The sequence below is a fragment of the Peromyscus maniculatus genome, chromosome 5 (assembly GCF_049852395.1).
Source record: "Peromyscus maniculatus bairdii isolate BWxNUB_F1_BW_parent chromosome 5, HU_Pman_BW_mat_3.1, whole genome shotgun sequence".
Classification (NCBI taxonomy): domain Eukaryota; kingdom Metazoa; phylum Chordata; class Mammalia; order Rodentia; family Cricetidae; genus Peromyscus; species Peromyscus maniculatus.
The window spans coordinates 144564974-144589378 of NC_134856.1; the positions used below are offsets into that span (position 1 = coordinate 144564974).

The 24405-nt window shown below is 44.2% G+C and overlaps 1 protein-coding gene across 2 annotated transcripts; it reads right to left on the reverse strand.

Moving 5' to 3' along the window:
• Positions 1-1737: 1737 nt before the first annotated feature.
• Positions 1738-9161, reverse strand: LOC102903114 (procathepsin L). 2 transcript variants are annotated; one of them, XM_006981736.4, is made up of 8 exons: positions 9015-9161; positions 7954-8090; positions 7197-7319; positions 6954-7100; positions 5774-5998; positions 5392-5554; positions 3157-3274; positions 1738-2128 (listed from the first exon to the last, which is right to left on the reverse strand). In XM_006981736.4, exons 2-8 carry the CDS (start codon positions 8077-8079, stop codon positions 2026-2028), a joined length of 1005 nt encoding a protein of 334 aa, XP_006981798.1. In that variant the 5' UTR covers positions 8080-8090; positions 9015-9161; the 3' UTR covers positions 1738-2025. The 2 variants fall into 2 exon arrangements, with proteins under 2 accessions (XP_006981798.1, XP_076429690.1); XM_076573575.1 differs by lacking the exon at positions 9015-9161 and adding an exon at positions 8994-9012.
• Positions 9162-24405: the final 15244 nt, after the last annotated feature.

Sequence of the window (24405 nt, forward strand, 5' to 3'; positions counted from 1 at the left end):
GACCCTGTCTTAAAAAACAAACAAACCAAGCAACAACTACACCACAAAAATAAAATGCTGTTTTAGTCACATTTTCTGGCTGTGTAACTATGTCAGTCTATTTTATTCCCTTCCAAGGTTATTTTAAGTCAGGGATTAGGTTACTGACGCTTATTTGGCCTAGAGACTTCTGGCCTGTCCTTCCCTCATGGTTTCTCAGTCATCTTCCAAAGCCCGAGAGCAACTTTTGTGGTCTCAGCTGATTTTGCATGGACCTTGAACATACTTCTCCATGTTACCAAAACCTGAGATATGTTAATCCCGACTGTTCAATGTATTGTTGCCAATCCTGGTAGCATGAGGTGGATATCAGCTGAGGTGACATGACAAAGCCCAGTATCCTGGCAACCCACTGTGTCTGGTCTTTGCAGTATTGTGGTCTTCATCTATAATGTAAGGAGCTTCCCTAGCACCTCAGAGCTTCATCACCTAACCCCCTTCTAGTCAGCAAAGCAACCTCCTAACATGGAAAACCCACACATCTGCATCTGCATGTCTGCTCACTCTCTAGAAGTCTGTGGTTCAAGACTCCTTTGGCAAACCTGTCTCCAAAAATATTTACATTATGATTCATAACAGTAGCAAAATTATACTTATGAAGTAGCAATGAACATAATTTTATGGTTGGAGGTCACCACAACATGAGGAACTATATTAAAAGAGTTACAACATTATGGAGTTTGAGAACCACTATGTAGAACAATTTGCACTTATTCTTCTGAATTTGTTAAGTTTTGCCAGATACAAGACTTGAGACTGAGTATAACAACACATGCTTGTTACTTTAGCCCTTAGAAGGCTGAAGGAGGGGATCATGGGTTTAAGACCAGTCTAGGCTACATAATAAGACTGTCTCTAACAGTAATATACTGTGTACTTTAAGAACAGCTAAAAAAGATAAATAAAGAAGTGATAAATGAGGTGAGCTTATTAACCCTATTTAATCATTTCATATTATACATGTATCAAAACATTATATTGTATTTCATAAACACATGTAATTATATGGCACTTAAAACTAGTGGGGCTGGCAAGATGGCTGTGTTAAAAGGCACTTGAAGCCAGCCTGACAACCTGATTTTTTTTTTTTTTGGTTTTTCGAGACAGGGTTTCTCTGTGTAGCTTTGCGCCTTTCCTGGAACTCACTTGGTAGCCCAGGCTGGCCTCGAACTCACAGAGATCCGCCTGCCTCTGCCTCCCGAGTGCTGGGATTAAAGGCGTGCGCCGCCGCCGCCGCCGCCGCCGCCGCCGCCGCCGCCGCCGCCGCCGCCGCCGCCGCCGCCGCCGCCGCCGCCGCCGCCGCCGCCGCCGCCACCACCACCACCCGGCTCTGACAACCTGATTTTAATCCCTAAAACCAACACTGTAGAAGGAAAGAATGGACTCCTCCAAGTTGTTCTTTGACCCCCAACATGTATCGAATCTAACACACACACACACACACACACACACACACACACACACACACACACACACACACACACCCCCAAAACCCCCTAAGGCCCCCAAAACCCAATTATCCCATAAGCTAGATTCACCTACATATACCTGATGGGAAGCTGATGGAAAAAAGTCTATGTATCCTTAAAACCAGAAGGCCTCAGCAGCACCTGTTAGCCTTTTCATACTGTACAACGACACCCTGAGCCAGTCTTTAGTCCCAAACATTTAACACATTACAAAAAGAAGTCCCACCTATACACACTGAACTAAAATTTATTTTCAAAAGCTAAAGAAAGCTTTATACATACATCCTTTATAAAACAAATATTCCAGACTTGGAATTAAGCAATGAGTGTTCAATATTATAAAGTTGTTTATAAGAGCAGTTTAAGTAGTGGTAACATTTAACCATGTATAAATGTCACAGAATTCAAATCATGACTTGGATCTTCAATGATTCAAGTACTACAGTCTCAATAAAGGTTTGGTCAATTTTAAGATTAAATTCCGTAGTGTCTGTGAGTCTGTAATTACCACTTTCCATCATTTCACGGTAGGATAGCTGGCAGCAGTGGCAATTCCACAGTGGTTGTTCCTGTCTTTGGCTATATGGAAGAAGCCTTTCATGCCCCATTCATCACCCCAGCTGAAAGAGATTCAAGGAAATGAGAGTGATTAATAATTAACACTTAGTTAGCTCTGAGTGCTCCATATCTACACATAACTATACAGAGCACTCATTCCTGTCGGTCTAACTGTGGAAACTATAGGTAGATGTTGGTGCTTTCCTCTAGCATTCTTTTACTTTTTTGAGACAGGATCTCTCACTGAACCTGAAGTGACATCCCCTCAACCGCCCAGCATTGGGGGTACAGTTGTTATAGTACATGGCTTATATGTGGGTGCTGGGGAGCCAAACCTCATGACCGAGTGGCAAGTACTTTATCCATAGAGTCATTGCCTCAGCCCCTCACTTATTTTGAGACAGGGTTCTGTGTAGCCAAGGTTAGCCTCATTAACTCTCTAAAAGAGGATGCCCTTGAATTTGTTGGATCTCCTTCCTCCATCAGTGTTGGGATACAGGCACGCCCACCACACTACGTTTTACGTGGTGCTGGAGACTGAACCCAGGCTTCTGCATATTCCAGGCAAGCATTTTACCAACTGGGCTACATCCTTAGTACCCTCTTAACTTTTAAAAGGTAAATGAGGCAAACTGGGATTTTAATAGAATGCTGTGTCTCCACATTCAATGTTATGCTATATCTCAATGAAAAATAACTAGCTGGAAGACTTAATTCTGACAGGTTTTAAGGCTGGTGAGAGCTGAGAACAAAATGCAGATAACACAGGGAAGCACATGTGCCAAGGTTTCTGCTGGCCATCTCTTGCTGAAAACTAGAAAAAGAAAAGCAGGCTAAAATCACACAGGTCTCACAGCCTTATTTTAATTTTGGGGCCAAATTTGGAAATTCAATATTACAAATATGTATGAATCTCCCCCAACAAGCTTAGTTCAGAATCTTAAACACAAATCCTTCACTCTAAATGTGAGAAAGACTTCCAGGATTTTATAATTTGACTGCATTGAAATATTGACACACACACCCCCCACCCCACCCTCCGCACCAAGAACTCTCTTTTCAATTTGAAATACAACATTTAGAATCTTACCTGTTCTTGACAATCCAAAATCTATTCTTATTTGAATCTGTCCCTTCATATCCATAGCCAATCACCAGAACCCCGTGGTCAAGTTCCTTGCTGCTGCAATTCGGTTCATAGTAAATGCCTGGCAGTTAAATGAACACTGGGTGAGAGGTTCCAATCACCATAGGACAGTGACCCACCCTGTCCCCCACAATGTCACAGATCCCAATTCTGTAGAAGATACTAGTTAAAAAATGGTAGTGGTGCATGCCTTACTCCCAGCATAGCAGAGACAGGTCTCTAAGGCCAGGCTGGTCTACATGGAGAGTTCTAGGCCGGCCAGGGTGACAATAATAAAATCCTATCTCAAATACTGAGTCCAAGCTGCTCTCCAACTTGCTTTGTAGCCAAGGATGGGCTTGATTGCTGTGGGATGCTCTGTATGTCAAATGTGTTGCTCGGAGAGGTTAATAAATAAAGCACTGATTGGCCAGTAGCCAGGCAGGAAGTATAGGTGGGACAAGCAGAAAGAATTCTGGGAAGTGGAAGGCTGAGTCAGACAGACACTGCCAGCCGCCACCATGAGAAGATGTTAAGATACTGGTAAGCCATGAACCATGTGGCAAGGTCTAGACTAATAGGAATGGGTTAATTTAAGATAGAAGAAATAGACAAGAAGCCTGCTGCGGCCATACAGTTTGTAAGCAATGTAAGTCTCTGTGTTTACTTGGTTGGGGCTGAACGGCTGTGAAACTGGCGGGTGAAGAGAGATTTGTCCTGACTATGAGCCAGGCAGGAAAACTCTAGCTACACTTGATTGCTTGGTTTTCCTGCCTCTGCCTCCTGAGTGCTGGGATTACATAAATGAATTACAACACCTGGCTCATGTGGTGCTGGGACTGAACCAGGGCTTCAAGAATGCCAGGAAACACTATTGACTAAACTACATTCTTATCTCAATTAAAAAAATTCTATTGTTTTAAAGCCTATGGTGTCAGGACCCATTTTCTACCTAGTCCCTGATGTATGAGCTGGCTCTTTGGAACCTATTCCCCATGTTGGGATGTCCTGGGCAGCCTTGATGCAGGGGGGAGAAGCTTGGTCCTGCTACAACTTGATATGCTTTGTGGATTCCCAAAGGGAGACTTTATCCCATCTGAATGGAGAGGGAGGAGGAGTGGATGTGGGGGTAAGAAGGGAGGTGGGGGAAGAAAATGGAGGAGGGAGGGGAAACTGGCTAGTATGTAAAATAAAAAAGGAAAAAAAAAAAGATTAAAATGTGTTTCACAAAGATAAGGAAAAAAAAAACCTTTAATGCCAAACTATCCCACTCTAATCCCAGCATGGTAAGAAATTTTGAGAACCACGTATCTTGTGTTAGATATCTTGGTCGTAGCATTGGTATTGGTATGCTTATCTACTAGCATGCCAATTACCATAACCCCTGCTACTCTTAAATCTAAAGACAAAGCTTATCAATGAGCAAGCTTTCTCTCCCCTCCCCCCGACAACTGAACAACAGACCCCTAAAAGTCCTAATTATAGCAGTAAGAAATCTTTTGGAGAAAGATCCAGCTATTGGAGAAAGAGTTAGGTAAATTAGGTTCTATCTATAGAAGCAATTCACAATATTTAAATATTCAGATGGTAAGATGGCTCAACCAGTAAAGGTGCTTGTTAAGAAGGCTCAGGGCTGAGCCGGGAGGTGGTGGCTGCACTCCTTTAATCCCAGAAGAGGCAGGCGGATCTCTGTGAGTTCAAGGCCAACCTGGTCTACAAAGTGACTTCCAGGAAAGGCGCAAAGCTACACAGAGAAACCCTGTCTCAAAAAAAACCAAAACAAAACAAAACAAAAAAAGAAGGCTCAGGGCCTGAGTTTGATTCTGAGGCCACACACAGTGGAAAGAACTGACTCCTGCAAGTTGTCCTCTAACCCCATATGCATGCATAGACACATTCATCCCCCAAGAGGGTGCTGGAGAGATGGCACAGCAGTTAAAGGTATTCCCTGCTCTGAAGCATATTAGGTGGCTTACAATTAATTGCCTCTTAGTCCAGATCCAGGGGATCTGATGTTTCAGGACTCTGAGGGTATTTGCACTTACATGCACACCCCCAACATATTTAAATAAGATAAACTTTGAAAATGCCTAATCAGTCAAATAGAAACATCTGCCCATTAAATGCAGACTCAAAATTCCAACAGTCTTGGGAAGCAAAACATCATAAACGCAGGGTGCCACTAATTCTAACAATTACCTTTACTGTAGAACTGGAAAGACGGATGGCTGGCATCTATAGCGACAGCAATAGGCCCCACAAGTGCCACAGCCTTCATAAGGGCCTTCTCCAGCTGAGGGATATCCACGTAGCCTGTGTCATTAGCTGCAGAAAACTCAGGTCTGTACTTACAAGTTCCATCCTTTGAAAGTTAAAGGAGAGACTTGATCATTACCTGTTTACTTTTTAGAACATGAGTTCTAGAAACAAAACACTGTGATGTGCAGCTCACAATGTTAGGTCAATACTCAAAAACCATCCCTCGAAACAGAATGCTATTAGTTACCCACAAAGTACAAACTCTGAAAACCAGTCTGGTAATGTTTCCTTTTCTGAAACAAAGATGAAATAAATCAATTACCTTTCCTTCATAGGGATAGGACTCCTCTGAATCCAGACCTTTGTTGTTAAAAACATACTGGAAGGCATAATCCATCAGGCCACCATTGCAGCCCTGATTGCCTTCAGCCTGAGAACAGTCCACAAGGTTCTGCTCACTCAGTGAGACGAGTGTGCCAGTCTTAAGGTACATCTGTGCTTCTAGGGCCCCAGTCGCACTAAAAGCCCAACAAGAACCACATTGGCCCTGAAAAGAGAAAGAGGTCAGTGGTTTACAAGACAAAGACAGCCAACAGCTTTTACATATGCATACCTTAAAAATAGTAAACAGGAAGCTGGGTGTGGCCATATATGCCTGAAATCCACCTGGGAGATTAAGGCAAGAGGATTCTGAGTTCAAGGCCAGGCTAGACTCTATAGTGAGATCTTGTTTCATTCATGCTCCAAAGATGTAATGCACCAAGGATCAGACAGATCAGAATACTGCATGGGGTCAAGGCTAATGCACAGAGAACAGAGAGAGGGTCTAACAGGGCCTGGCCCCTCTCAGGAGCTACTGGCACTTGATGGCTACTGGGGGAGGGAAATCATCTTCAGTGACGTCAGTGTAGAGTGGCCCATGCTCTAGTGGGTGGACAGCTATGTCACACCCTGTTCACGGCAGGCTGGGTGGCCCTGGTTAAACTCCATGGGCTACAGAACGAAAAGACTTGAGGGTGGGATGGGGACTCGTTGGGGGTGTTGGTGTTGGTATGGTTGACAAGGGGATGTCAGGGGCTGAGTGTATAAAACCTCCAAGGAATAATAAGAACTCGCATATCACACTGCATTATAGCAAAGCAAACTCCAATTCCTCCATGGCCTTTATGCAGGAGAAGGTATGAACCAGGCATGGTCACACCTGATTCTTTAGGGGAAAGGGGTAGGTATGTATGTATGCCAGAGGCCAACCTTGGGTATTGCCTCAGTCACTATCTACCCTGTTTTCTGAGACAGGCTGTCTTAATTTTATTTAGCTGGAACTCATTGATTTGACCAGGCTGGTGGGCCAGTAAGCCCTGGGAACCTATCTGTCTGTCTTGCTTCCTACTCACTGGCATTATAAGAGCTACCACATTGACTTTCTCTTCCAAGTGCGGACTCTGGGGATCAACCTCAGGTCCTCATGCTCGTACAACTGAGACTTCTCCCAGCCCTCATACCTGATTCTTTATGGGAGTCACACAACCTTTTTCTCTCCAGTCCACAGACTTAGGGACCTGAAACAGCAGAGGCTCCTGAAATACCTTCCCCTTCCTGTGCTTCTGGTGTTTATAGCCATTCACCAACTGCCGGAACTCCTCATTGGTCTTCCAGGAAATGCAAACAAAAAGTTGAAAAGGTGAGATAGCTTTGTAAAAAGAAAATGGAGAAGGCACAGAGAGTCTGCATCATGTCACACTTACCATGTCACCAAAGGCATTCATCTCCATGGTGAAGCCATGCTTCCCCTCACTGTATTCCCCATTGTGCAGCTGGATCATTTTCATATTCTTCTCCCACACTGCTCTCCTCCATTCTTCCTCATTCTAAAAGCAAACATGGAACTGGCAGTTTTTATTTTTGTTAAAAATCCAGGGGAAGCCAGGTATGCTGACACATGTCTTTACTCTCAGCACTGGGGAGGCAGAGGCAAGTGAATCTGAGTTCGAGGCTGGTCTCCAGTGAGTTCCAGGACAGTAAGAGTTAATAGTGAGACCCTGTCTCCCCCCAAAAGGGAGTTGGCTAGGGGCCTGGAGAAATGGCTCAGTGGTTAAAACCGCTTGTTCTCATGGAGGACCCAGGTTTAATTCTCAGCATCACATATAGATCACAACCGTTCATAACTCTAGTTCAAGGATGCACATGATACAGACATAAATGCAAGCAAAACACACACACACACACACACACACATATACATACATACATATTAAAATAAAAGTCTTTAAAAAATCCAGTCCTCCTGACCAAGCGGACCTACTGTAACAGGGAGAGCTATACACTCTGGAAAACATTCCTCCTCCCCAAAACACACAACAGAGATATTTGTGCTCTATTCTGTTCACAATGGGTATGTGATTGGGCTATTCCTGCTAAGAGCCAGCTTCTAGAGACTACTCTGGCTATAAACTTCCAAGAGCAAGGAGGACCGTTCTTGCCGACGCTGTGAACGTTACAAACCGTGCCATACAGCCTTCTGTATGTGGACTTCCACTGGTGCCACTGGGCATCAAATGTTTGATTAAATTTTGGAATGCCTAAGGCTGTTCCCAAGCACAGGATAGCCAGGAGGAGTAAAAGATTCATGGTTCAAACACCTAGGGAAGGAAAAGAAGAGGAAATGAGAATCCAACAAAGCCTTTTTCTTTTATAGACAGGGTCTCATGTAGTTCAGGCTGGCTTTGAGCTCTTATTTGGCCCTATCTCTCAAGCGCTGGGAATTTAGTCATGAGCCACCAGCCCAGCAGCAAACCAGTTCATTTAAAATAGTTAAAATCACCTTATCAGAGCAGAAATGTCTTTCCACATGTTAAGAAGTGTGGGTGTTGAGTGGAGAAAAACAAGCCAGGAATTAATCTTTGAAAGCTATTCGATTCAGCTGTTGAAATGAAAACCTGCCAAGTAAGTGGCATAGGAACTGGGATAAACTCTTTTCCATTATAGTGCCACAATAGTCTTGAGTCTCCTCATAAACTTAAGAGGGCAACTTGGTCCAGGTTATTTACTGACAGTATTTTGTGACCTCAAATGGGGACACAGGAGTCCCTAGAGGTAGGATGCCATCTCACACTTTAAGTAATGCACAGCTGGAGAACTGACTTTCCAGAACTGAAGCCTCCGGCGGCGATACCTCCCTGGGTGATCCTGGTTCGGGTTAGGGTCCAGGCTGGGCCGGGCCGAGGGCTTGACGTCCGCTCTGCCTTCGTAGCCACCGCCCACGGGTGTTATGGCGGCACAGGGAGCCCTGGGCCCGTGACCGGCTTGAAGGGGTCCTGCTGCCCCTTCGGGTCCCGTCAGGCCCGGAGTCTCGCGGCCTGACGACGACTCCGCTCGGCAACACGGGCCCGTCCCTCCGCGGAGGCCGAGGGACCACCCCTACCCCGAGGTCCTGGCCCATCCTGAGGTCCCCAGAACCGGTTGCAGATGCTGTGGTCCCCAGACGCTCCATTTTCCTCCCTATACCCGCTCGCGCAGCGTTCAGGCCCGCTGGGGTCACTCACCTGGGGCGGCCAGATACTTACAAGGACTCCGAAGACTCAGCTCCTGAGAGGTCGCTGAGGTCCGAAAATCTGGCGGAGCAGCCCTGGGCTCTGGCTTTAAAGCCTCCCAGGCTGCGGCCCCGGCAGCGCCCGCCCCCGCACCATCATTGGCTGTGCCTGCCTCGGGGCGGAGCCTGCGGGACTCCAGGCGCGTGACGCCGCGGGTCCTAACCTGTCCAGCTGGGTGATCGCCAGGGGCCGAGGAAGAGCTCCTCCCTGGAGGGTGGGTGTCCGTGTGGTGCCTTGGTCCAGTAAGATAGGCTTAGGAACAAAGGTCTGCTGCGGAATAGCCACCCAACCCTCCGTTTTTGAGTCTTAAGAGTTTTAGATTAAAATCTGCTGGGTGGAGAGCTTTTTTAGCCCACAACAAAGCTGGGTCTTAAGTGGAAGAAGGCAGGGCCGAGGGCAACAGTCTGAGCGGGCTTCCATAGAAGTTAGAAAAATCTAGAGATGGGAAAAATAAATCCAATACGATGAAGCTGTGGTCAGCGCGTAGCTCCTCCTAACGCCGCACTTCCTGCCTTACCTAGTCACAGACTGTTCCTTAGGAGCCTTTCTTTCAAGCCTGCTAGAAATTATTCACGTGGCGGGCGTGTGGGTGTGGGTGTTGGGGGGTGGGTGGGGGGGTGGCTTTTAAAAAAAAGAAAAGGAGTTGAGAACGATGAAAGCTGTTTTTCCTTCCTTCCTACTCTGCGTTATGAATTATTTTTCATCTTAAAATGCTTCTTCTGGAATTTGATAAATTCGATGAAAATGTATATATATTTGTTTTAGATAGGGTTTATAACGTTTCACTATGTAGACTAGGCTGGGTTTGAACTCACAGAGATACTCCTGACTGCTTCTCAAATATTGGGATTAAAGGTATGAAACATTACACACACACACACACACACACACACACACACACACACACACACACACACACACACTCTTACACCCTCAAGAAATTTTGATGCTATCCACTTCAGTTTTCTCCAGCCTCCCCTCAGTTGAGAGTATATTTAATATGAAGGTTGTAGTTGTATAGTTTGAAGAAATTCTTGGATAGAGGGGAAAAAATACAGATACAAGTAAGGATTTAAGGACAATAATTCAGAAAAGTGTAATTTTTTTAGTCAGATAAGAACTTTTTCTATTGGCTATTCTGTTTAGAAGTTCATTGAGTTGTATAATCTTTCATTGAGTTAATTTCAATATGTGATTTTTTTATTTGCAATGTCTTTTATAATGAAGTTTAACATTCTATTTTTATTTATTTATTTGGTTTTTTTCAAGATAGGGTTTCTCTGTGTAACAGCTCTGGCTGTCCTAGAACTTTCTTTGTAGACCAGGCTGGCCTTGAACTCACAAAGACCTGCCTCCCTCTGCCCCCAGGTGCTGGGATTAAAGGTGTGCACACCATCACCTGGCTAAAATAGTATTAAAAAAATAATTTTGTCAGGCAGTGGTGATGCACACTTGGGAGACAGAAACAGGGGGATCTCTGAGTTCAAGGCCAGCCTAGTCTATAGAGTGAGTTCCACAACAGGGATACACAGAGAGACCCTGTGTTGAAAAACAAAAACAAACCAAAAACAAAACCAAGAAAAAAATTTAAAAGTCATATTCAGGGCTTGGTGAGATTGCTGAGTATTATGGTTGCCTGAAGCCAAGCCTAAGAACCTGAATTCAATCTCAGAGATCTATATGGTGGAAAAAAAGAGATTTGACTCCCTAAAGTTGTCCTCTGGCCTCCATAGGGGTTTTGGCACATGCACATCTACAAAAAATGAGTTTTTAAAAGGTGTCTTTAAAAAACTTTTAAAAAAGCATATTCATGCTGGCCCTGGTGGCAGATTCCAGCACTCTGGAGGCAGAACCAAGTGGATCGCTATGATTTTGAGGCCAGCCTAGTCTACATAGTGAGGTCCAACCAAGGCTACATAGTGAGACCTATTTCATAAACAACAACAAAAAGCATATTTGTTTTCAGAAAAAAAATTAGAAAAATAAACATTTCTTGTCTTCCCCATGGTCCTTTTCTAGTTTTGTTTTTTTAAACAAGAGTGAGGTGATGCCTCAGCTTTTCCAGAGGAATCTGAATCCGTTCCCAGGGCCCAAACTGTGGTTCATAACTGCCTGTAATTCTGAGTCCTGGGGGATGATGCCCTCTCCTGGCTTCTGCAAGCACTCCTGGCATACATATAACTTGTGCTCACACACACACTCACACTCACACACACACACACACACACACACACACACACACACACACACACTTACTGTGCCTATGGGTAAACGCTTAGTGAAAAACTAAATTGAAGGATCTACATAAATTTTGTGTCTCAATTTAAAAACAACAAAGAGAAAAGGCCAGGCTTTCTAGAAACAGGCAAATTTTTTTTGAGACAGGGTTTCTCTGTGTAGCTTTGTGCCTTTCCTGGATCTTGCTCTGTAGACCAGGCTGGCCTCGAATTCACAGAGATCCGCCTCGCTCTGCTTCCCGAGTGCTGAGATTAAAGGCATGTGCCACCACCGCCCGGCTGGTTTGTTTGTTTTTTGAGAGAGTCTTACTATATGTAGTCCAGCTTGACCTCAGTCTGAAAATCTTCCTGCTTCAACCTTTGGACTGCTGGAGTTACAAGTATGTGCCAAAGAATTCAGCTGGAATAAATTCTGTTGTTGATGGAACATGGTCTTGGGCAAGACTACTAAGTTACATTTTCATGCCACCTCTTTTATTTTGAAATGGTCTCTCTGTGTTGCCCAGGCTGGCTTTGAACTTGTGATCCTCCTGCCTCAGCCTCTTGAGTAGCTGGGATTCTAGGATGGAGCTACCAGACCAGGATTCAAACAAGTGTTGTGTGTTTGTTTGGTTTGGTTTGGTTTTTCAAGACTGTTTCTCTATGTAGCCCTGGCTGTCCTGGAACTAGCTCAGTAGAGCAAGCTGGCCTCAGATTCAGAGATCTGCCTCCCTCTGCCTCCTCAGTGCTGGCTGGGGTTAAAGGCGTGCGCCACCATGACCAGCCAATTTATTGAAATTTTTTATTGACATCCTTTGACTGCTAGAGAGGCTGTTCTAGAAGTTCTCAGCTGATTAAAAAAAAGTACCTCCTAACCCCAAATTAATCACAGTTTTCTTTTTTAATTTTTTTTAAAGTAGCTGGATGGTAGTGGTACATGCGTTTCATCCCAGCACTTGGGAGCCAGAAGCAGGTGGATCTCTGAGAGTTCATGGCCAGGCTGGTCTACAGAGTGAGTTCCAGGACAGCCAATGCTACAGAGAAACCCTATCTCAGGGACTTTTTTTTTTTTTTGTAAAGCTCTTTCTGATGGCAATAATCAGTTTTCAAAACAGTCATTCATGGATGGGAATAAGTACCCACCACCTCTAGCTGGGATGGGGAGCAGATTTAGAACTTGCTATATAACAAGGAGATAATGTAAAGGAAGAGAAGATGATGCTTTAGGGTGAGGGTGGGGACCCAGTTGGGTATGCCCTGACTGATTGTTGGCTGTCACTTGGATGCTGGGGGAGGAGTGACCAGAAATGGAACATCCTTGTGGTTGATTTGGGGACTTGGATTTGGAGAACATACCTGGTGTTGTCTAGTTCATCTGGGGTGGTAAGTAGAGGGAAAAAATGAAGTCATCAGCTATTGAGTAAGTTTTGAGATTCAGAGCTATTCACCTAGGCAATGGTTTCTTTTCTTCTTTGGGTCAGAGTTCTGTGCTGCTTAGTTATTCCATTGTATGTTTGTTTACTCAGTCTATCACAAGCAATCTAAGTTATTTTAACACGTGGGTTTTACAGCTGCCCTTGGGCCACAGCTCACAAGATTGCACTGGGCGGGAAAAACCTGCCTCTGCTTTAAGCTCTACACCTTGAGCAACAGATTGGCAACAGGTCAAGCAGAAGTGCCCTAGAGAATGGCACCCCCTTGCCTTTTGGTGTGTGATATGGTTACCCTGGAGAAACCATCAGGTCCTTTTATGGCCTCCAAATCTAACTTAAGCCAAAGAATATTGAATATGGGAGACAGCCACTAAATCTTGATGAATGCCAATTATTAAAACAGTCATGTTTTAGTCATGTGGCTGAGCTCCATTTTTTGATAAAATACAGTTGGCTGAACTTCCCAACTCCTATTTTCTTGACGTGTGTGTGTGTGTGTGTGTGTGTGTGTGTGTGTGTGTGTGTGTGTGTGTATACTGACATGTTTAATGCAGTGGTATTCAAGACAGTGATGCCACTTTATATTGATCTCCAATGTAACTACCCTTCCAAATTTTTAAAATTCATGAAGCCGAGGATTATTCTTTAAAAACACTATCCAAACTGGGGATGTAGCTCAGTTGGTAGAGTGCTTGTCTAGCAAGCATGCTTGGAGCCCTGGGTTTGATCTTAGTACTGCATAAACCGGCATAGTGGTACATGCCTGGAATCTCAGCTCTCAGGACTGTCCAGTGTCTTCCTCTGCTACACATTAAGCTCAAGGCCAGCTTGGGATATAAAAGAAATAGAGAATGAAAGAAACAATATGTAGTTGTTCCCCCCACCCCCCATCCCTCCACACACTGTGCAGACCGGAACTGTATTCATTATCTCACAGAAATGGAGGTCAGGAGTCTGAAGTTGTCCTCACTGGGCTGAAAACGAGGTGTCAGCAGCCCCTGCTGCTCCTTTGGCTGACAGAGCACCACTCTAATCTCTGCGATAACACTGTTTTCTTCTATGTGTGTCCTATCTTTCTCTGTCTTTGTTCTCCACAGACACAGTGACTGCCTTTGGGACTCAAACAGGTAATCATTCAGGGACAATCCTTCCTTCCCAAGATCCTTAAAAACATTTGCAAAGACTTTGCTGTAGAAGATAAGTTCCTGGTTGCAGGAATTAACATTTCATATCTTTGGCAATTATGTTCATTCTGTCACTTGTAGCCTAAGTAAAAGTGCCCTCCCTTCTTCTCTCTTTCCCTCCCTCCCTTCATTGACAGGGCCTCTTGTACCCCAAGCTGTCCATATATAGCAGAACTGATCTTCCTGCCTCTACCACCAAATGCTGGAATGATAGGTGTTTGCCATCTTGTCTGGTTTATGTGGTTTAGGCATTCAGCCCTAGGCTTCATGAATGCTAGGCAAGCACTCTACTAAACTATAATCCCAGCCCTAGGGTCAGTTTCTCAACAAGTCTGTAGAACACTCTGTGCTCCCTATTAGTTGGGGCTGTTCATGCTGGGTGGTGGTAGCTCATGCCTCTAACCCCAGCACTTGGAAGGCAGAGACAGGCAGATCTGAGTGAGCTCGAGGTCAGCCTGGTCTACAGAGCTAGTTCTGGGACGGCCAAGGCTACATAAAGAAACCCTGTCTCAAAAAAACCAAAACCAAACCAAAACAACAACAAAGTAAAAAGTTGAAGCTGTCCTAACTAGGAACTTCCCATACTGTCATACTGTCATTTTTTTGTTCCATCTAAGTCTCAAATCTGTGCCTCATGTGCCTTCCTACAAACATCTTTCTTTCTTTGTTTCTTTGTTTCTTTGTTTCTTTCTTTCTTTGTTTCTTTCTTCCTTCCTTCCTTCCTTCCTTCCTTCCTTCCTTTCTTTCTTTCTTTCTTTCTTTCTTTCTTTCTTTCTTTCTTTCTTTCTTTCTCTCTTTCTTTCTTTCCTTCTCTCTCTCTCTCTCTCTCTCTCTCTCTCCCTCCCTCCCTCCCTCCCTCCCTCCCTCCCTCCCTCCCTCCCTCTCTCTCTCTTTCTTACTTTCTTTTCCCAGAGCTGAGGACCGAACCCAGGGCCTTGCGCTTGCTAGGCAAGTGCTCTACCACTGAGCTAAATCCCCAACCCCACCTACAAACATTTTCTGCTTCAACTTTCCCTTGCAATGTTTGACCCACTGTTAGAAAAAAACTTTAAAAAAAAACCCAAAACATTATAAGTGTGTATATGCACATAAGCCATGGTGTGCATTCTACATGACTTCTACCGTCAGAGGACAGCTGCAGGAGTTGGCCTCTTGTTCTATCATGTGTGTTTTGGCAAATAAACTCAGTTTACTGGGCTTGGTAATAAGTGCTGATACCCAGTGATCCATCTCACATCTGGCCTTTTGCCCAGGGTTTTAAGTAAGTTTCAAGACTCCCTACACAAGAATTTTACTAAGACCTTTCCTCTTTCCACAGCCATCCATCTGATGTACTCTGCCTATGAAAGAATTGCTTCAACCCAGCCTTTTTCTGAGGTGTTTCCGGTTCAGGCTAGGGGAATCTCTCCATTACACTAGACCCAATTAATAAATTATTCCTTTACTCATGCAAGGACTTGCTCCCCTCCGCCCCCCGATTTCATGTCTCTCATTATGGTTCATGGTAAAGACAGTGAAGATCTTTGTACTGTGACAGTCAGGTGCACACACACCTGACCTGGGTTGTTTCAGGGGAAGAACGTCACCATGTGTGAGAACCCAGCACTATGGCAGCGAAAGCCTTGCTAGAGCAAGCTGTGGTAGTGCTGATTCAGGTGGTATCATAGCTGAGCAACTCTGAAGCTTCAGGCACAGTTCTGAGCACTTCACACATGCTCCTGCTGTCATTCCTGTAACAACTCTGAGATAGTTCTCAAACTTCCTGGAGGGCTTGGGAAATCAGAGAATTGAAACTCACCCCTGGATCTTTTTGTTCAGTAGATTTGGGACAGAGCTCTAGAATTTTGCTTTTGTGTATGTAGGTGCATGTGTGTATATGTGTGCCCACAGATGCTTGTGCATGGATGTGTGTGCACAAATGTATGCACATGGAAGCCAGAGGTCTTAAGTCACTCTCCACATTGTTATTATTATTATTACTATTATTATTATTTACTGGAGATCACCAATTTGGCTAGACTTGTTAGTCATCCAGCTCCAGGGATCTGCCTGTCTCAGCCTCTTTTCCCCACCCAACTCTGGGTTTACAGCCTCGTACTCCTGTGTCTGGCTTTTATGTGGGTGCTGGGGATCTGAACTCAGCTCCTTATGCTTGAACAGCAAACACTTTACCCATTGAATTAATCTCCCTAGCCTCTAGAATTTGCTTTTTAAAAAGTTCCTAAGAGGTGCAGGTACTATAGATTGGTAACATGTCAGGTCCCTTTCTAAAGTGAAGAAGTAACTTAAGTGAAAGACAGGACAGCATGGCCTTTAAAAAGGAAGCCGAGCTTTCGGGCTTTTGCTGTCTACCTTTCTGCTAGCCCGCATCACTAACAAACTCAACTCTGGGAGTCCCAGGGCACCTGGGGAAGCAGAATGTGATTACTGGGGCCAGAGGAAGTGAAGCTTCAAGACTCCCCTGGGCCAGTCTCTTGACTCTGATGCAGATGCTAGCTCATCTGGTGTCACCCTGGAAGGAGGAAAGACAGGTGAGCCATGTAGAAGGTATGCTGCCTGGTCTGGACTGATATCTGAACTTTCCTGCCCCACCAGACTTCAGGAGGTCATTTCGCCTTGTGTCTCCTGGGTGTGGCTAGGAGACAAAAGCCCTGCACCTTCCCTAGGATGGATTCAAGGTCAGGCTTATAAGCCTAATTAGGTACCACACTTAAGTGACAATCTCAGGTACTAAAAAGTGGGGTTCATTTATTCATCGGTTCCAAAACCCAATACATAAAACATTTTATATATGTTATATAAATAGACAAATATATTTGAGATCACAAAAAAGAACTAGAACCATGTAGTCGAGCATCTCAGGTTCTCTCCAGGATTCCCTCAAAAACCCAAACCACAATATGCTTTGGAAGTTTTGCTAAGTTATTGACTCCACAGTCTCCTAGTCCCTCCCCAAGTTTCCCACAGCAACAGCTGTTGCCTCCCTAAATAGGTTTCAGACCCATGACTGTGGTTTAAGTAAGTGCAACTGAACTTCATCCTGAAGTCTACATGCTCTCACAAAGAAGCCATGTCTTTGAAGAACCAATCTCTTTCTGAATAAGGAAGCTATTGTTTCCTGGGGTTCACTGCTAAAATGACAGCTGAAAAGCATAGGAAGAGCTCAGCATATAACACATAGTCTGACCCACGCAAGCATCACCAGTGACCAAGGTTTGGGCTGGGTGTTTCCAGGTTCTTGGTGCCATTTACTCATTTGTTTAGTTATAGATAATTTCACTCATTTATTCTGTATTTCTATGAGTGTACACAGGCATGTGCCATGGCATGCATGTAGAAGTCAGAGGGCAACCTGTGGGAGTTGGCCTTCTCCTTCTACCATGTGGGTCCCAGGGATCAAACTCAGGTTGTCAGGCTTTGTTTTGTTTTGTTTTGTTTTATTTTATTTTAATGGGGTCTCAAGAAATGAGAGGCTGGTTACTAAAGTGTATAATCTGAGTAGTTCTCTCTACTAGGGGTGTTTTTTCTTTCTGGTTTTATGAGACATGGTTTCTTTGTATAGCAACAGGAATCCTCGAACTTGCTCAGTAGACCAAGCTGGCCTCAAACTCAGAGATCCCCTGCTTCTGTCTCTCATGTGTGTGCCAAAACCACAGGGCTTTTTTTTTTTTTTTTGACAAGGTCTTTCTGTTAGAGCTTGGGCAGGCCTGGGACTCACTATGTAGACCAGGCTGGCCTCAAATTTATAAAGAGCTGCCTGTCTCTGCTTTCCGACTGCTGGGATTAATGGTCTGCAGCCCTGACTCTACTCTTTGTTTTTGAGACAGGGTTTTGCTGTATCTGGTTAGCCTAGAACTCAGAGTCTGCCTACCTCTGCCTTCCTAGGGGTAGGACTAAAGGCATGTGTAGTAAGCTTTATCATTGGACTTGCTTTGGGCTGCCAGCCGCAAATAATGACACAGAGACTTATTATTACTTGTGAAAGCTTGGCTTTTAGCTTAGGCTTGTTCCAACCTAGCTTATAACTTAAATTAACCTGTTTCGATTAATCTATGCTCTGCCATGTTGCTTTTTACCTACCTTCCTTCCATTCTGAATGTCTGACTCCCTCTGTGTCTCAACGGTGTCTCTCACATGCCTAGATTAATCCTGAGTTCCTCTCTTTGCCCAGAAGTCTGCCTAACCTCTTCTACCTAGCTATTGGCCATTCAGCTCTTTATTAAACCAATCAGAAGGTGCCTTAAGCAGAGACACATCTTTATAGTGTACAAAAAGATTATCCCACAACAGGCATGTGCCACAATGTCCAGGGGATAGTTTTCTATTTTGATTGATTGATTTGAGTCACATAATCTTGACTGTGAATGTTCCTTCCCACAATGCATATGACTTTAATTTTATACACATCCAATTATACATATGCATAAATAGTAAATAGAAAATTCTCCCTGAAAGCTCACTGGAGCACACAGTTTATTTTACTGCACACATACCCAAAACCAGTTCAGGCTGGATCGGTGGCCCTTTACTATCCAGTTTCAGCTGTAACTGGATAGAAATTGTTTGCACTTGATGGTTGTCAAGGGGAAGAGAAACTTATTCCATTGTTTGGAGCAGGGAGTACATGCAGTAGATGGGGTGCTTGGTTGCTAGGTGCCTTATTAGGAGAGAGGTGTCTGTGCACAGCATGCACAGACTGGGGTCCTAGATTGCCAAGTGTATAGACAGAAGAGGGGTGTGTGCCTAGCCCAAGCCAAGTGCAATCTCAGGTTGCTAAGCTACTCTCTGCATTTGTCTGCCTTACAAGTAACAATTGCTTTTTAAAAAATGCATCCTGTTCATAAAATCCTCTGCCCAGATGTTGCCCACCCCCCTCAGATGACAGCAGAAGAAGGTATCCTGGTTTTGTGACCTGGCCACATGGTGATGCAGTGAGCCTTGGAGACTGGCTGTTCTACCTCAGTGTCTCCTTGGCCAGCACCCTAGGTTTTCTGTCTAGGGAGCAAGGATGACACAGGTGGGTATTCTCAGGCTGATTAGCATGTATACTGGGATAAGGCCTCTGTGTTCCACAAGGTACCCATGCCTCTGCACAGCCCTCCCACCCCCATACACTTACCTAGATTCTAAAGGAGTTCCACATGAAATGTTGCTGCTGTGTGACATTTAGTACCTCCATTCAAGGAAGGTCACATCCAGGGAGCAAAAAGAAAGTCAGCAAGATACCTCAGCAGGTTAAGGTGCCAGTAATGTGCCTGTAATACCAGTGCTAGAGATTCAGACGAGGATTCCTAGAGTTTGCTGGCCACCCTATCTATCCTAATCAGTGAGCTCCAGGCTCAGCAAGAGACTCTGTCTTAAAAAATAAGGTGGAGGGCTGGGTGGTGGTAGCACAACCTTTAATCCCAGCACTTGGGAGGCAGAGGCAGGTGGATCTCTGTGACTTCGAGGCCAGCCTGGTCTACATAGTGAGTTCCAGGACAGCTAGGGCTGTTCCACAGAGACACCTTGTCTTGAAAAACAAAACAAAACAAAAGGTGGAGAGAGTAACTGAGGAACAGACTGACATCAACTTTTACCTGTACATTTACATTTACACGTGTGAACACACACAAACATATATATATACATTCTGCAGACACACAGGAAGAAGCAACAAGGGAGTTCCAAGCTCCCTGGGAACATTTCAAAACTTACAAAGGACATGAGAAAGGCACAGGATTTATATGTCCTGGGACCAAGGGTTTCCTGAATCCATTTGAGACCTGTTGAGTTCTGGGGTCGTGTCCCAGGATCTCAGGAAACTGTAGCCACATTGGCAACAGTTTCTCTCTTAGCCTAAGAGATGTCACCTGTAATGCTAATTTAGTGTGTGTATATCACAGATAAGACCCAGTGTGTGAAACAAAATCTCTGGCCTTGAATGCTTCTGTGGAGATGGATATGTAACTTAGTTCTGCTTTTCCTGCAAGAGGAGATGATGATGATAACAATTATTATTATTATTTGTTATTATTATTGCAGTGTGGTGTGTGTGTATGTGTGTGTTCTAGTGCTATAGCATACATGTAGAGATCAGATAGAAGTCAGATCTCTCCTTCCACCTGTAGAGCCATCTCATCCACCCTCACTGGAAAAATAATGAACCAGTCAATACAAGGAACAACTTTCATTATCATTTGACCCAGTTTACCATTCCACTCATGAAGACTGAAATGCAAGCAGAAACTTAAGACCAGTGTTGTGCTCTTTTCAAGCCTTGGCTTCATCTATTATAAAATAATGAGTGATGATGACCTCATAAGACTATGAAAAATGAGATGGGATAACAGTGGTGTATAAACCAGACACTTTTCATAGTTTCTCTCTCGAAGATGTATATATCCTTGAGAAATGAGTCACCAGTCAACATAAAGCCACACAAATACTGCAGCTGAATACAGCAAATTTTTCTCATTCCTCTTTTTCCTCTCTTCATTCTTTCCTTCTTCCTCTTCTCCCATCCCTCCTCTCCCCTCCTCCTCTACCACAGTTTCCTCTTCTTCTCCTCCCTTCCTCCCCCTCATTCTTTTTCCTCTCCCACTTTCTCCTCTTCCCACTCTTCCTCCCCTTCTTTCTTATAAAATATTCAAATTCCACTGGAGAAAAGGTGTTGGCTTTGAGGTAGAGGGTCTTGAGTAGTTCAGATTTGATTTGCTTAGTGCTCACTTGGGGAAGGAGGCCAGAATAACGCAGGAGACAGACTTGGCTCTGACATCTAGTGCTTTGGTCAGATCCATGGGACTTGACTCTTCCTTTTCTAGTAGCCTCCACATGTTTCTGGTAGGGAGAAAGTGTAATGTGTTGAGATGGAAAGAGCGGGGAGCTTGGGATGATTGATGCTCACTGTATGGACGCAGGAAGTGGTGGTTTTCTGTTCTTTCATTTTGAAAATCCTTGAGTCTCTTCTTTGTCAGGCCTCAGGATTACCTATACCGCTATACTCCTGTGCTGGGTGGTTTACAATCCAATGAAGCAGTAGATAGTGATCAATATTTCCTTTGAATCATTTTTTTCTATTGAACTAACATCCCAGGTAATTTTCTTATTTTGGGGATCCCTAAGTGGTGAGATATTCTAGTTTATTTTTTGTTGCTATAATAAAATACTTGAGGCTGGATAATGTATATAGAGAAGACATTGACTTAGGCTCACAGTTGAAGGATAAAGGTCTAGTAGTCATAGGAAGGGTTTCCTGGCTATGTTAGAGAGATGGAAAGGAAAATGTGTGTTTTCTTAAGGGACACATGCACAAGAGAATGAAAGAACTAGGGAGGGGGCCATACTCTTGGTTTTATGTCATTCTACTTCTGCAGAACTAACCCAGTCTTGTGAGAACAACATTCCTTCCAAGAGTGGTGGCCTGATTATCTAACCACCATTCACTAGGCATTACCTCTCTCAATAACATCACAATGGAGACCAAGACTCTAACACAGAAAGCTTTGGGAGAACAAATTATATCCTTACATAACATAAGGTTCACATAGACACCAAATCTCTCTGATTGAGGGGTCTCTGCCCCCTGAGATTTCATCGTGTAAAAGCCCAAATGTGTTGTTTGTTACTCACTGTCTTTAAAGACACTCTGACAAAGCTGGCTGGTGCCCTTCATCGTGGATGGAATGTGACTCTATGAGTCAGGTATTTCTGGCCCACTGTAAGGGCTCACAGTCTCACTGGCTCTGCCTCAGCTCCTTTGGTAGTGACCTGGCATCTGGTCCTAGTTTTCAAGGAGTCTATAACTGCAATTGAGAGGGAGGTCCTGCGCAGCTGTCGTGGTGACCTGGAGAACGAAGGAGGATATTTCCACTGGAGAGAACAGGTGATGGTGGGTATGGCGTAGCTCTCAGGCTTGCAGACATGGAGTATAAATCAGACACTGTCAGACCTTTCTCAGAGGCCAAAGAATCATGTTAGCAAAATAGGTCCTAAAAACGTTACAGTCTTAGCAAATGTCTAGGATCTTATATGGCATCAAAATTGCAACTTTTTACAACTAGTGTCACACTAGTTTTTTTAAATTTTTTTGGTTTTTCGAGACAGGGTTTCTCTGTGTAGCTTTGTACCTTTCCTGGATCCCACTCTGTAGTCCAGGCTGGCCTCGAACTCACAGAGATCCACATGCCTCTGCCTCCTGAGTGCTGGGATTAAAGGCGTGCGCCGCCGCCGCCGCCGCCGCCGCCGCCGCCGCCGCCGCAGCCGCCGCCGCCGCCGCCGCAGCCGCCGCCGCCGCCACCGCCCAGCTGTCTGCCTCTGTTTTACATCTGGTGTCACACCATAGCTGTCTTTGTCTATTTTATCTATCTATCTAAATTTTTGAGACAGGGTTCCACTGTGTAACAGCCTTGGCTGTCCTGGAACTCTGTAGACTAGGCTGACCTGGAACTCAGAGATCAGAATGCCTCTGCCTCCTAGGTGCTGGAATTAAAGGTGTGCACCACTACCATGTGGCTTATTTATTTTTATTTTTAAAATTATTTTTTACTTTATGTGTTTTGCCTACATGTATGTCTGTGCACCACATTCATGGTTAGTGCCAAAAGAGGGCATCATAACAGCTGGAACTGTTACACAGTTAGGAGCCACTATATGGGTGCTGGGAATCCTCCGGAAGAGCAGTCAGGGCTCTTAATGGCTGCGCCATCTCTCCAACTGTTCTACTTTACATCTGGTGTCACCAGGGGTGTCTTCCTCTGTGTCTTTTATATCCAGCATCACCATGGATATCTTCCTCTGTCCATTTTATGCCTGCTGTCATACCATGGATGTCTTCCTTTGTCAATATTTACAGAGCATTAATTCTTAGACTACGGCTTCCTTGGGGAGAAAGAGAAATCCTCCCATGGTCTTGACTTTTCCAGAGAGTTCTGGCATCCTTTTCCTGATGTTCTGTTCTTCCTAGTCAGCCCACACAACTGTACCAACCATTTCTTTGCAGTAAGTCTGTTAATAGCTCCTCCTGCTTCTGCCTCCTGAATACAAGGAGAATGTGCTCAGATGAAATTACTGAATATATGCAAATTGGGTTAGGATGCCTGTGAATTGTATGTATAACACAATTTACAGGTTAAATGTGCTGGCCAGGAAGCAGAACAGGAAGAATAAAAAGATTTCTTGTTGGCTAGGCATTGGTGGCACAAGTCTTTAATCCCAGCACTTGGGAGGCAGAGGCAGGCAGATCTCTCCAAGATTAAGGCCAGCCTAGTCTACAAAGCAGATGCCAGGACAGCCAGGACTATTACACAGAGCAACCCTGTCTCATAAGAAAAAAAAAAAGAAAGATCTCTTGTCACCTGCTGTACTTGATGTGGTCTCATCCAAGGAAGAAGTTAATGAGATACTATAGACAAAGACTGCAGACGTGAACTGGAGTCAGCGTGAGACTCCGTGTGTTGGCCTAGGTCTAGCTTCTCTGGAAGGAAGGAAAGAAGGGGGCAGGGAGGAGAAAGGGAGGCCAGGAGGGAAAAAGGGAAGGAGGGGCAAAGGAGGGAGTCAGGAAGAGAAAGAAGGAAGAGAGTAGTGAAGGAGGAGGAAGAAAAGGAAAGAAGGCAAGCAGGCAGGAAGGAAGAAGGAAGGAAGGAGGCAGGCGTAGGTCTGTGAGCAGGGATGTGTGATTTTGAACAATAAAAACCCTCTCTGGGTGTCAGTTCCTCCATTTATAAAACAGAAAAGAAAGGCATTGAACCTTGGACCTTTTATGTGACTGCCTCATTGGGCTGTACAATCGAGATAGTTTATATACAACAGAATTCACCAATTTTAAGTGTATATTTTGATAATTTTCAAATACTTAAAAAATACATAGTTATGTAACTATCACAATCATGCTAAGGAACATCTCCATTCCAAAAACCCCCTCCTCCACACCTGGCATCAACCCATCAGCTCTCCATCCCTCTAGCTTTGCTTTTTTTATTTAATCATATTAAATTTAATTAATTAATTAATTAATTAATTAATTTTTGTGTGTGTGCTATGTGTTTTCAAGTGCCCACAGAGTTCAGAAAAGGAGGTTGGATTTCCTGAAGCAGGAGTTAAAAGAAGGTGTAAGCTGTCCAACCTGGGTTCTGGGAGCTGAGGTCCTCTGGAAGGGCAGCAAATGCTTCTAACCACTGGCACAATCTACAGTCCCTGGCTTTGCTTTTATTAGAATTTCATATAGCCAGGCATAATGACACATGTCTGTAATCCCAGCACTTGGGATGTGGAGGGCAGTAGGATCATGAGTTTAAGGGCACCTTGTACTGTATATCAAGTTTAAGACTAGTCTGGGCCATATGAGACTCTTAAAAAAAAAAAAAAAAGGAAGGCAGGAAGAACCTCATGGGAACAGGCATGTGTAGTATGTCTTTGTTACATCTTTCATTTAGCATGTGGTATTATTTCACATTGTCTTTTTGTATATCTTTAAAAAAAGAAAACAGACTGTTCATGTTCTTTGTACATTTTCTATTGGGTCATTGGTCTCATTATAAATTCATTTTTAAAG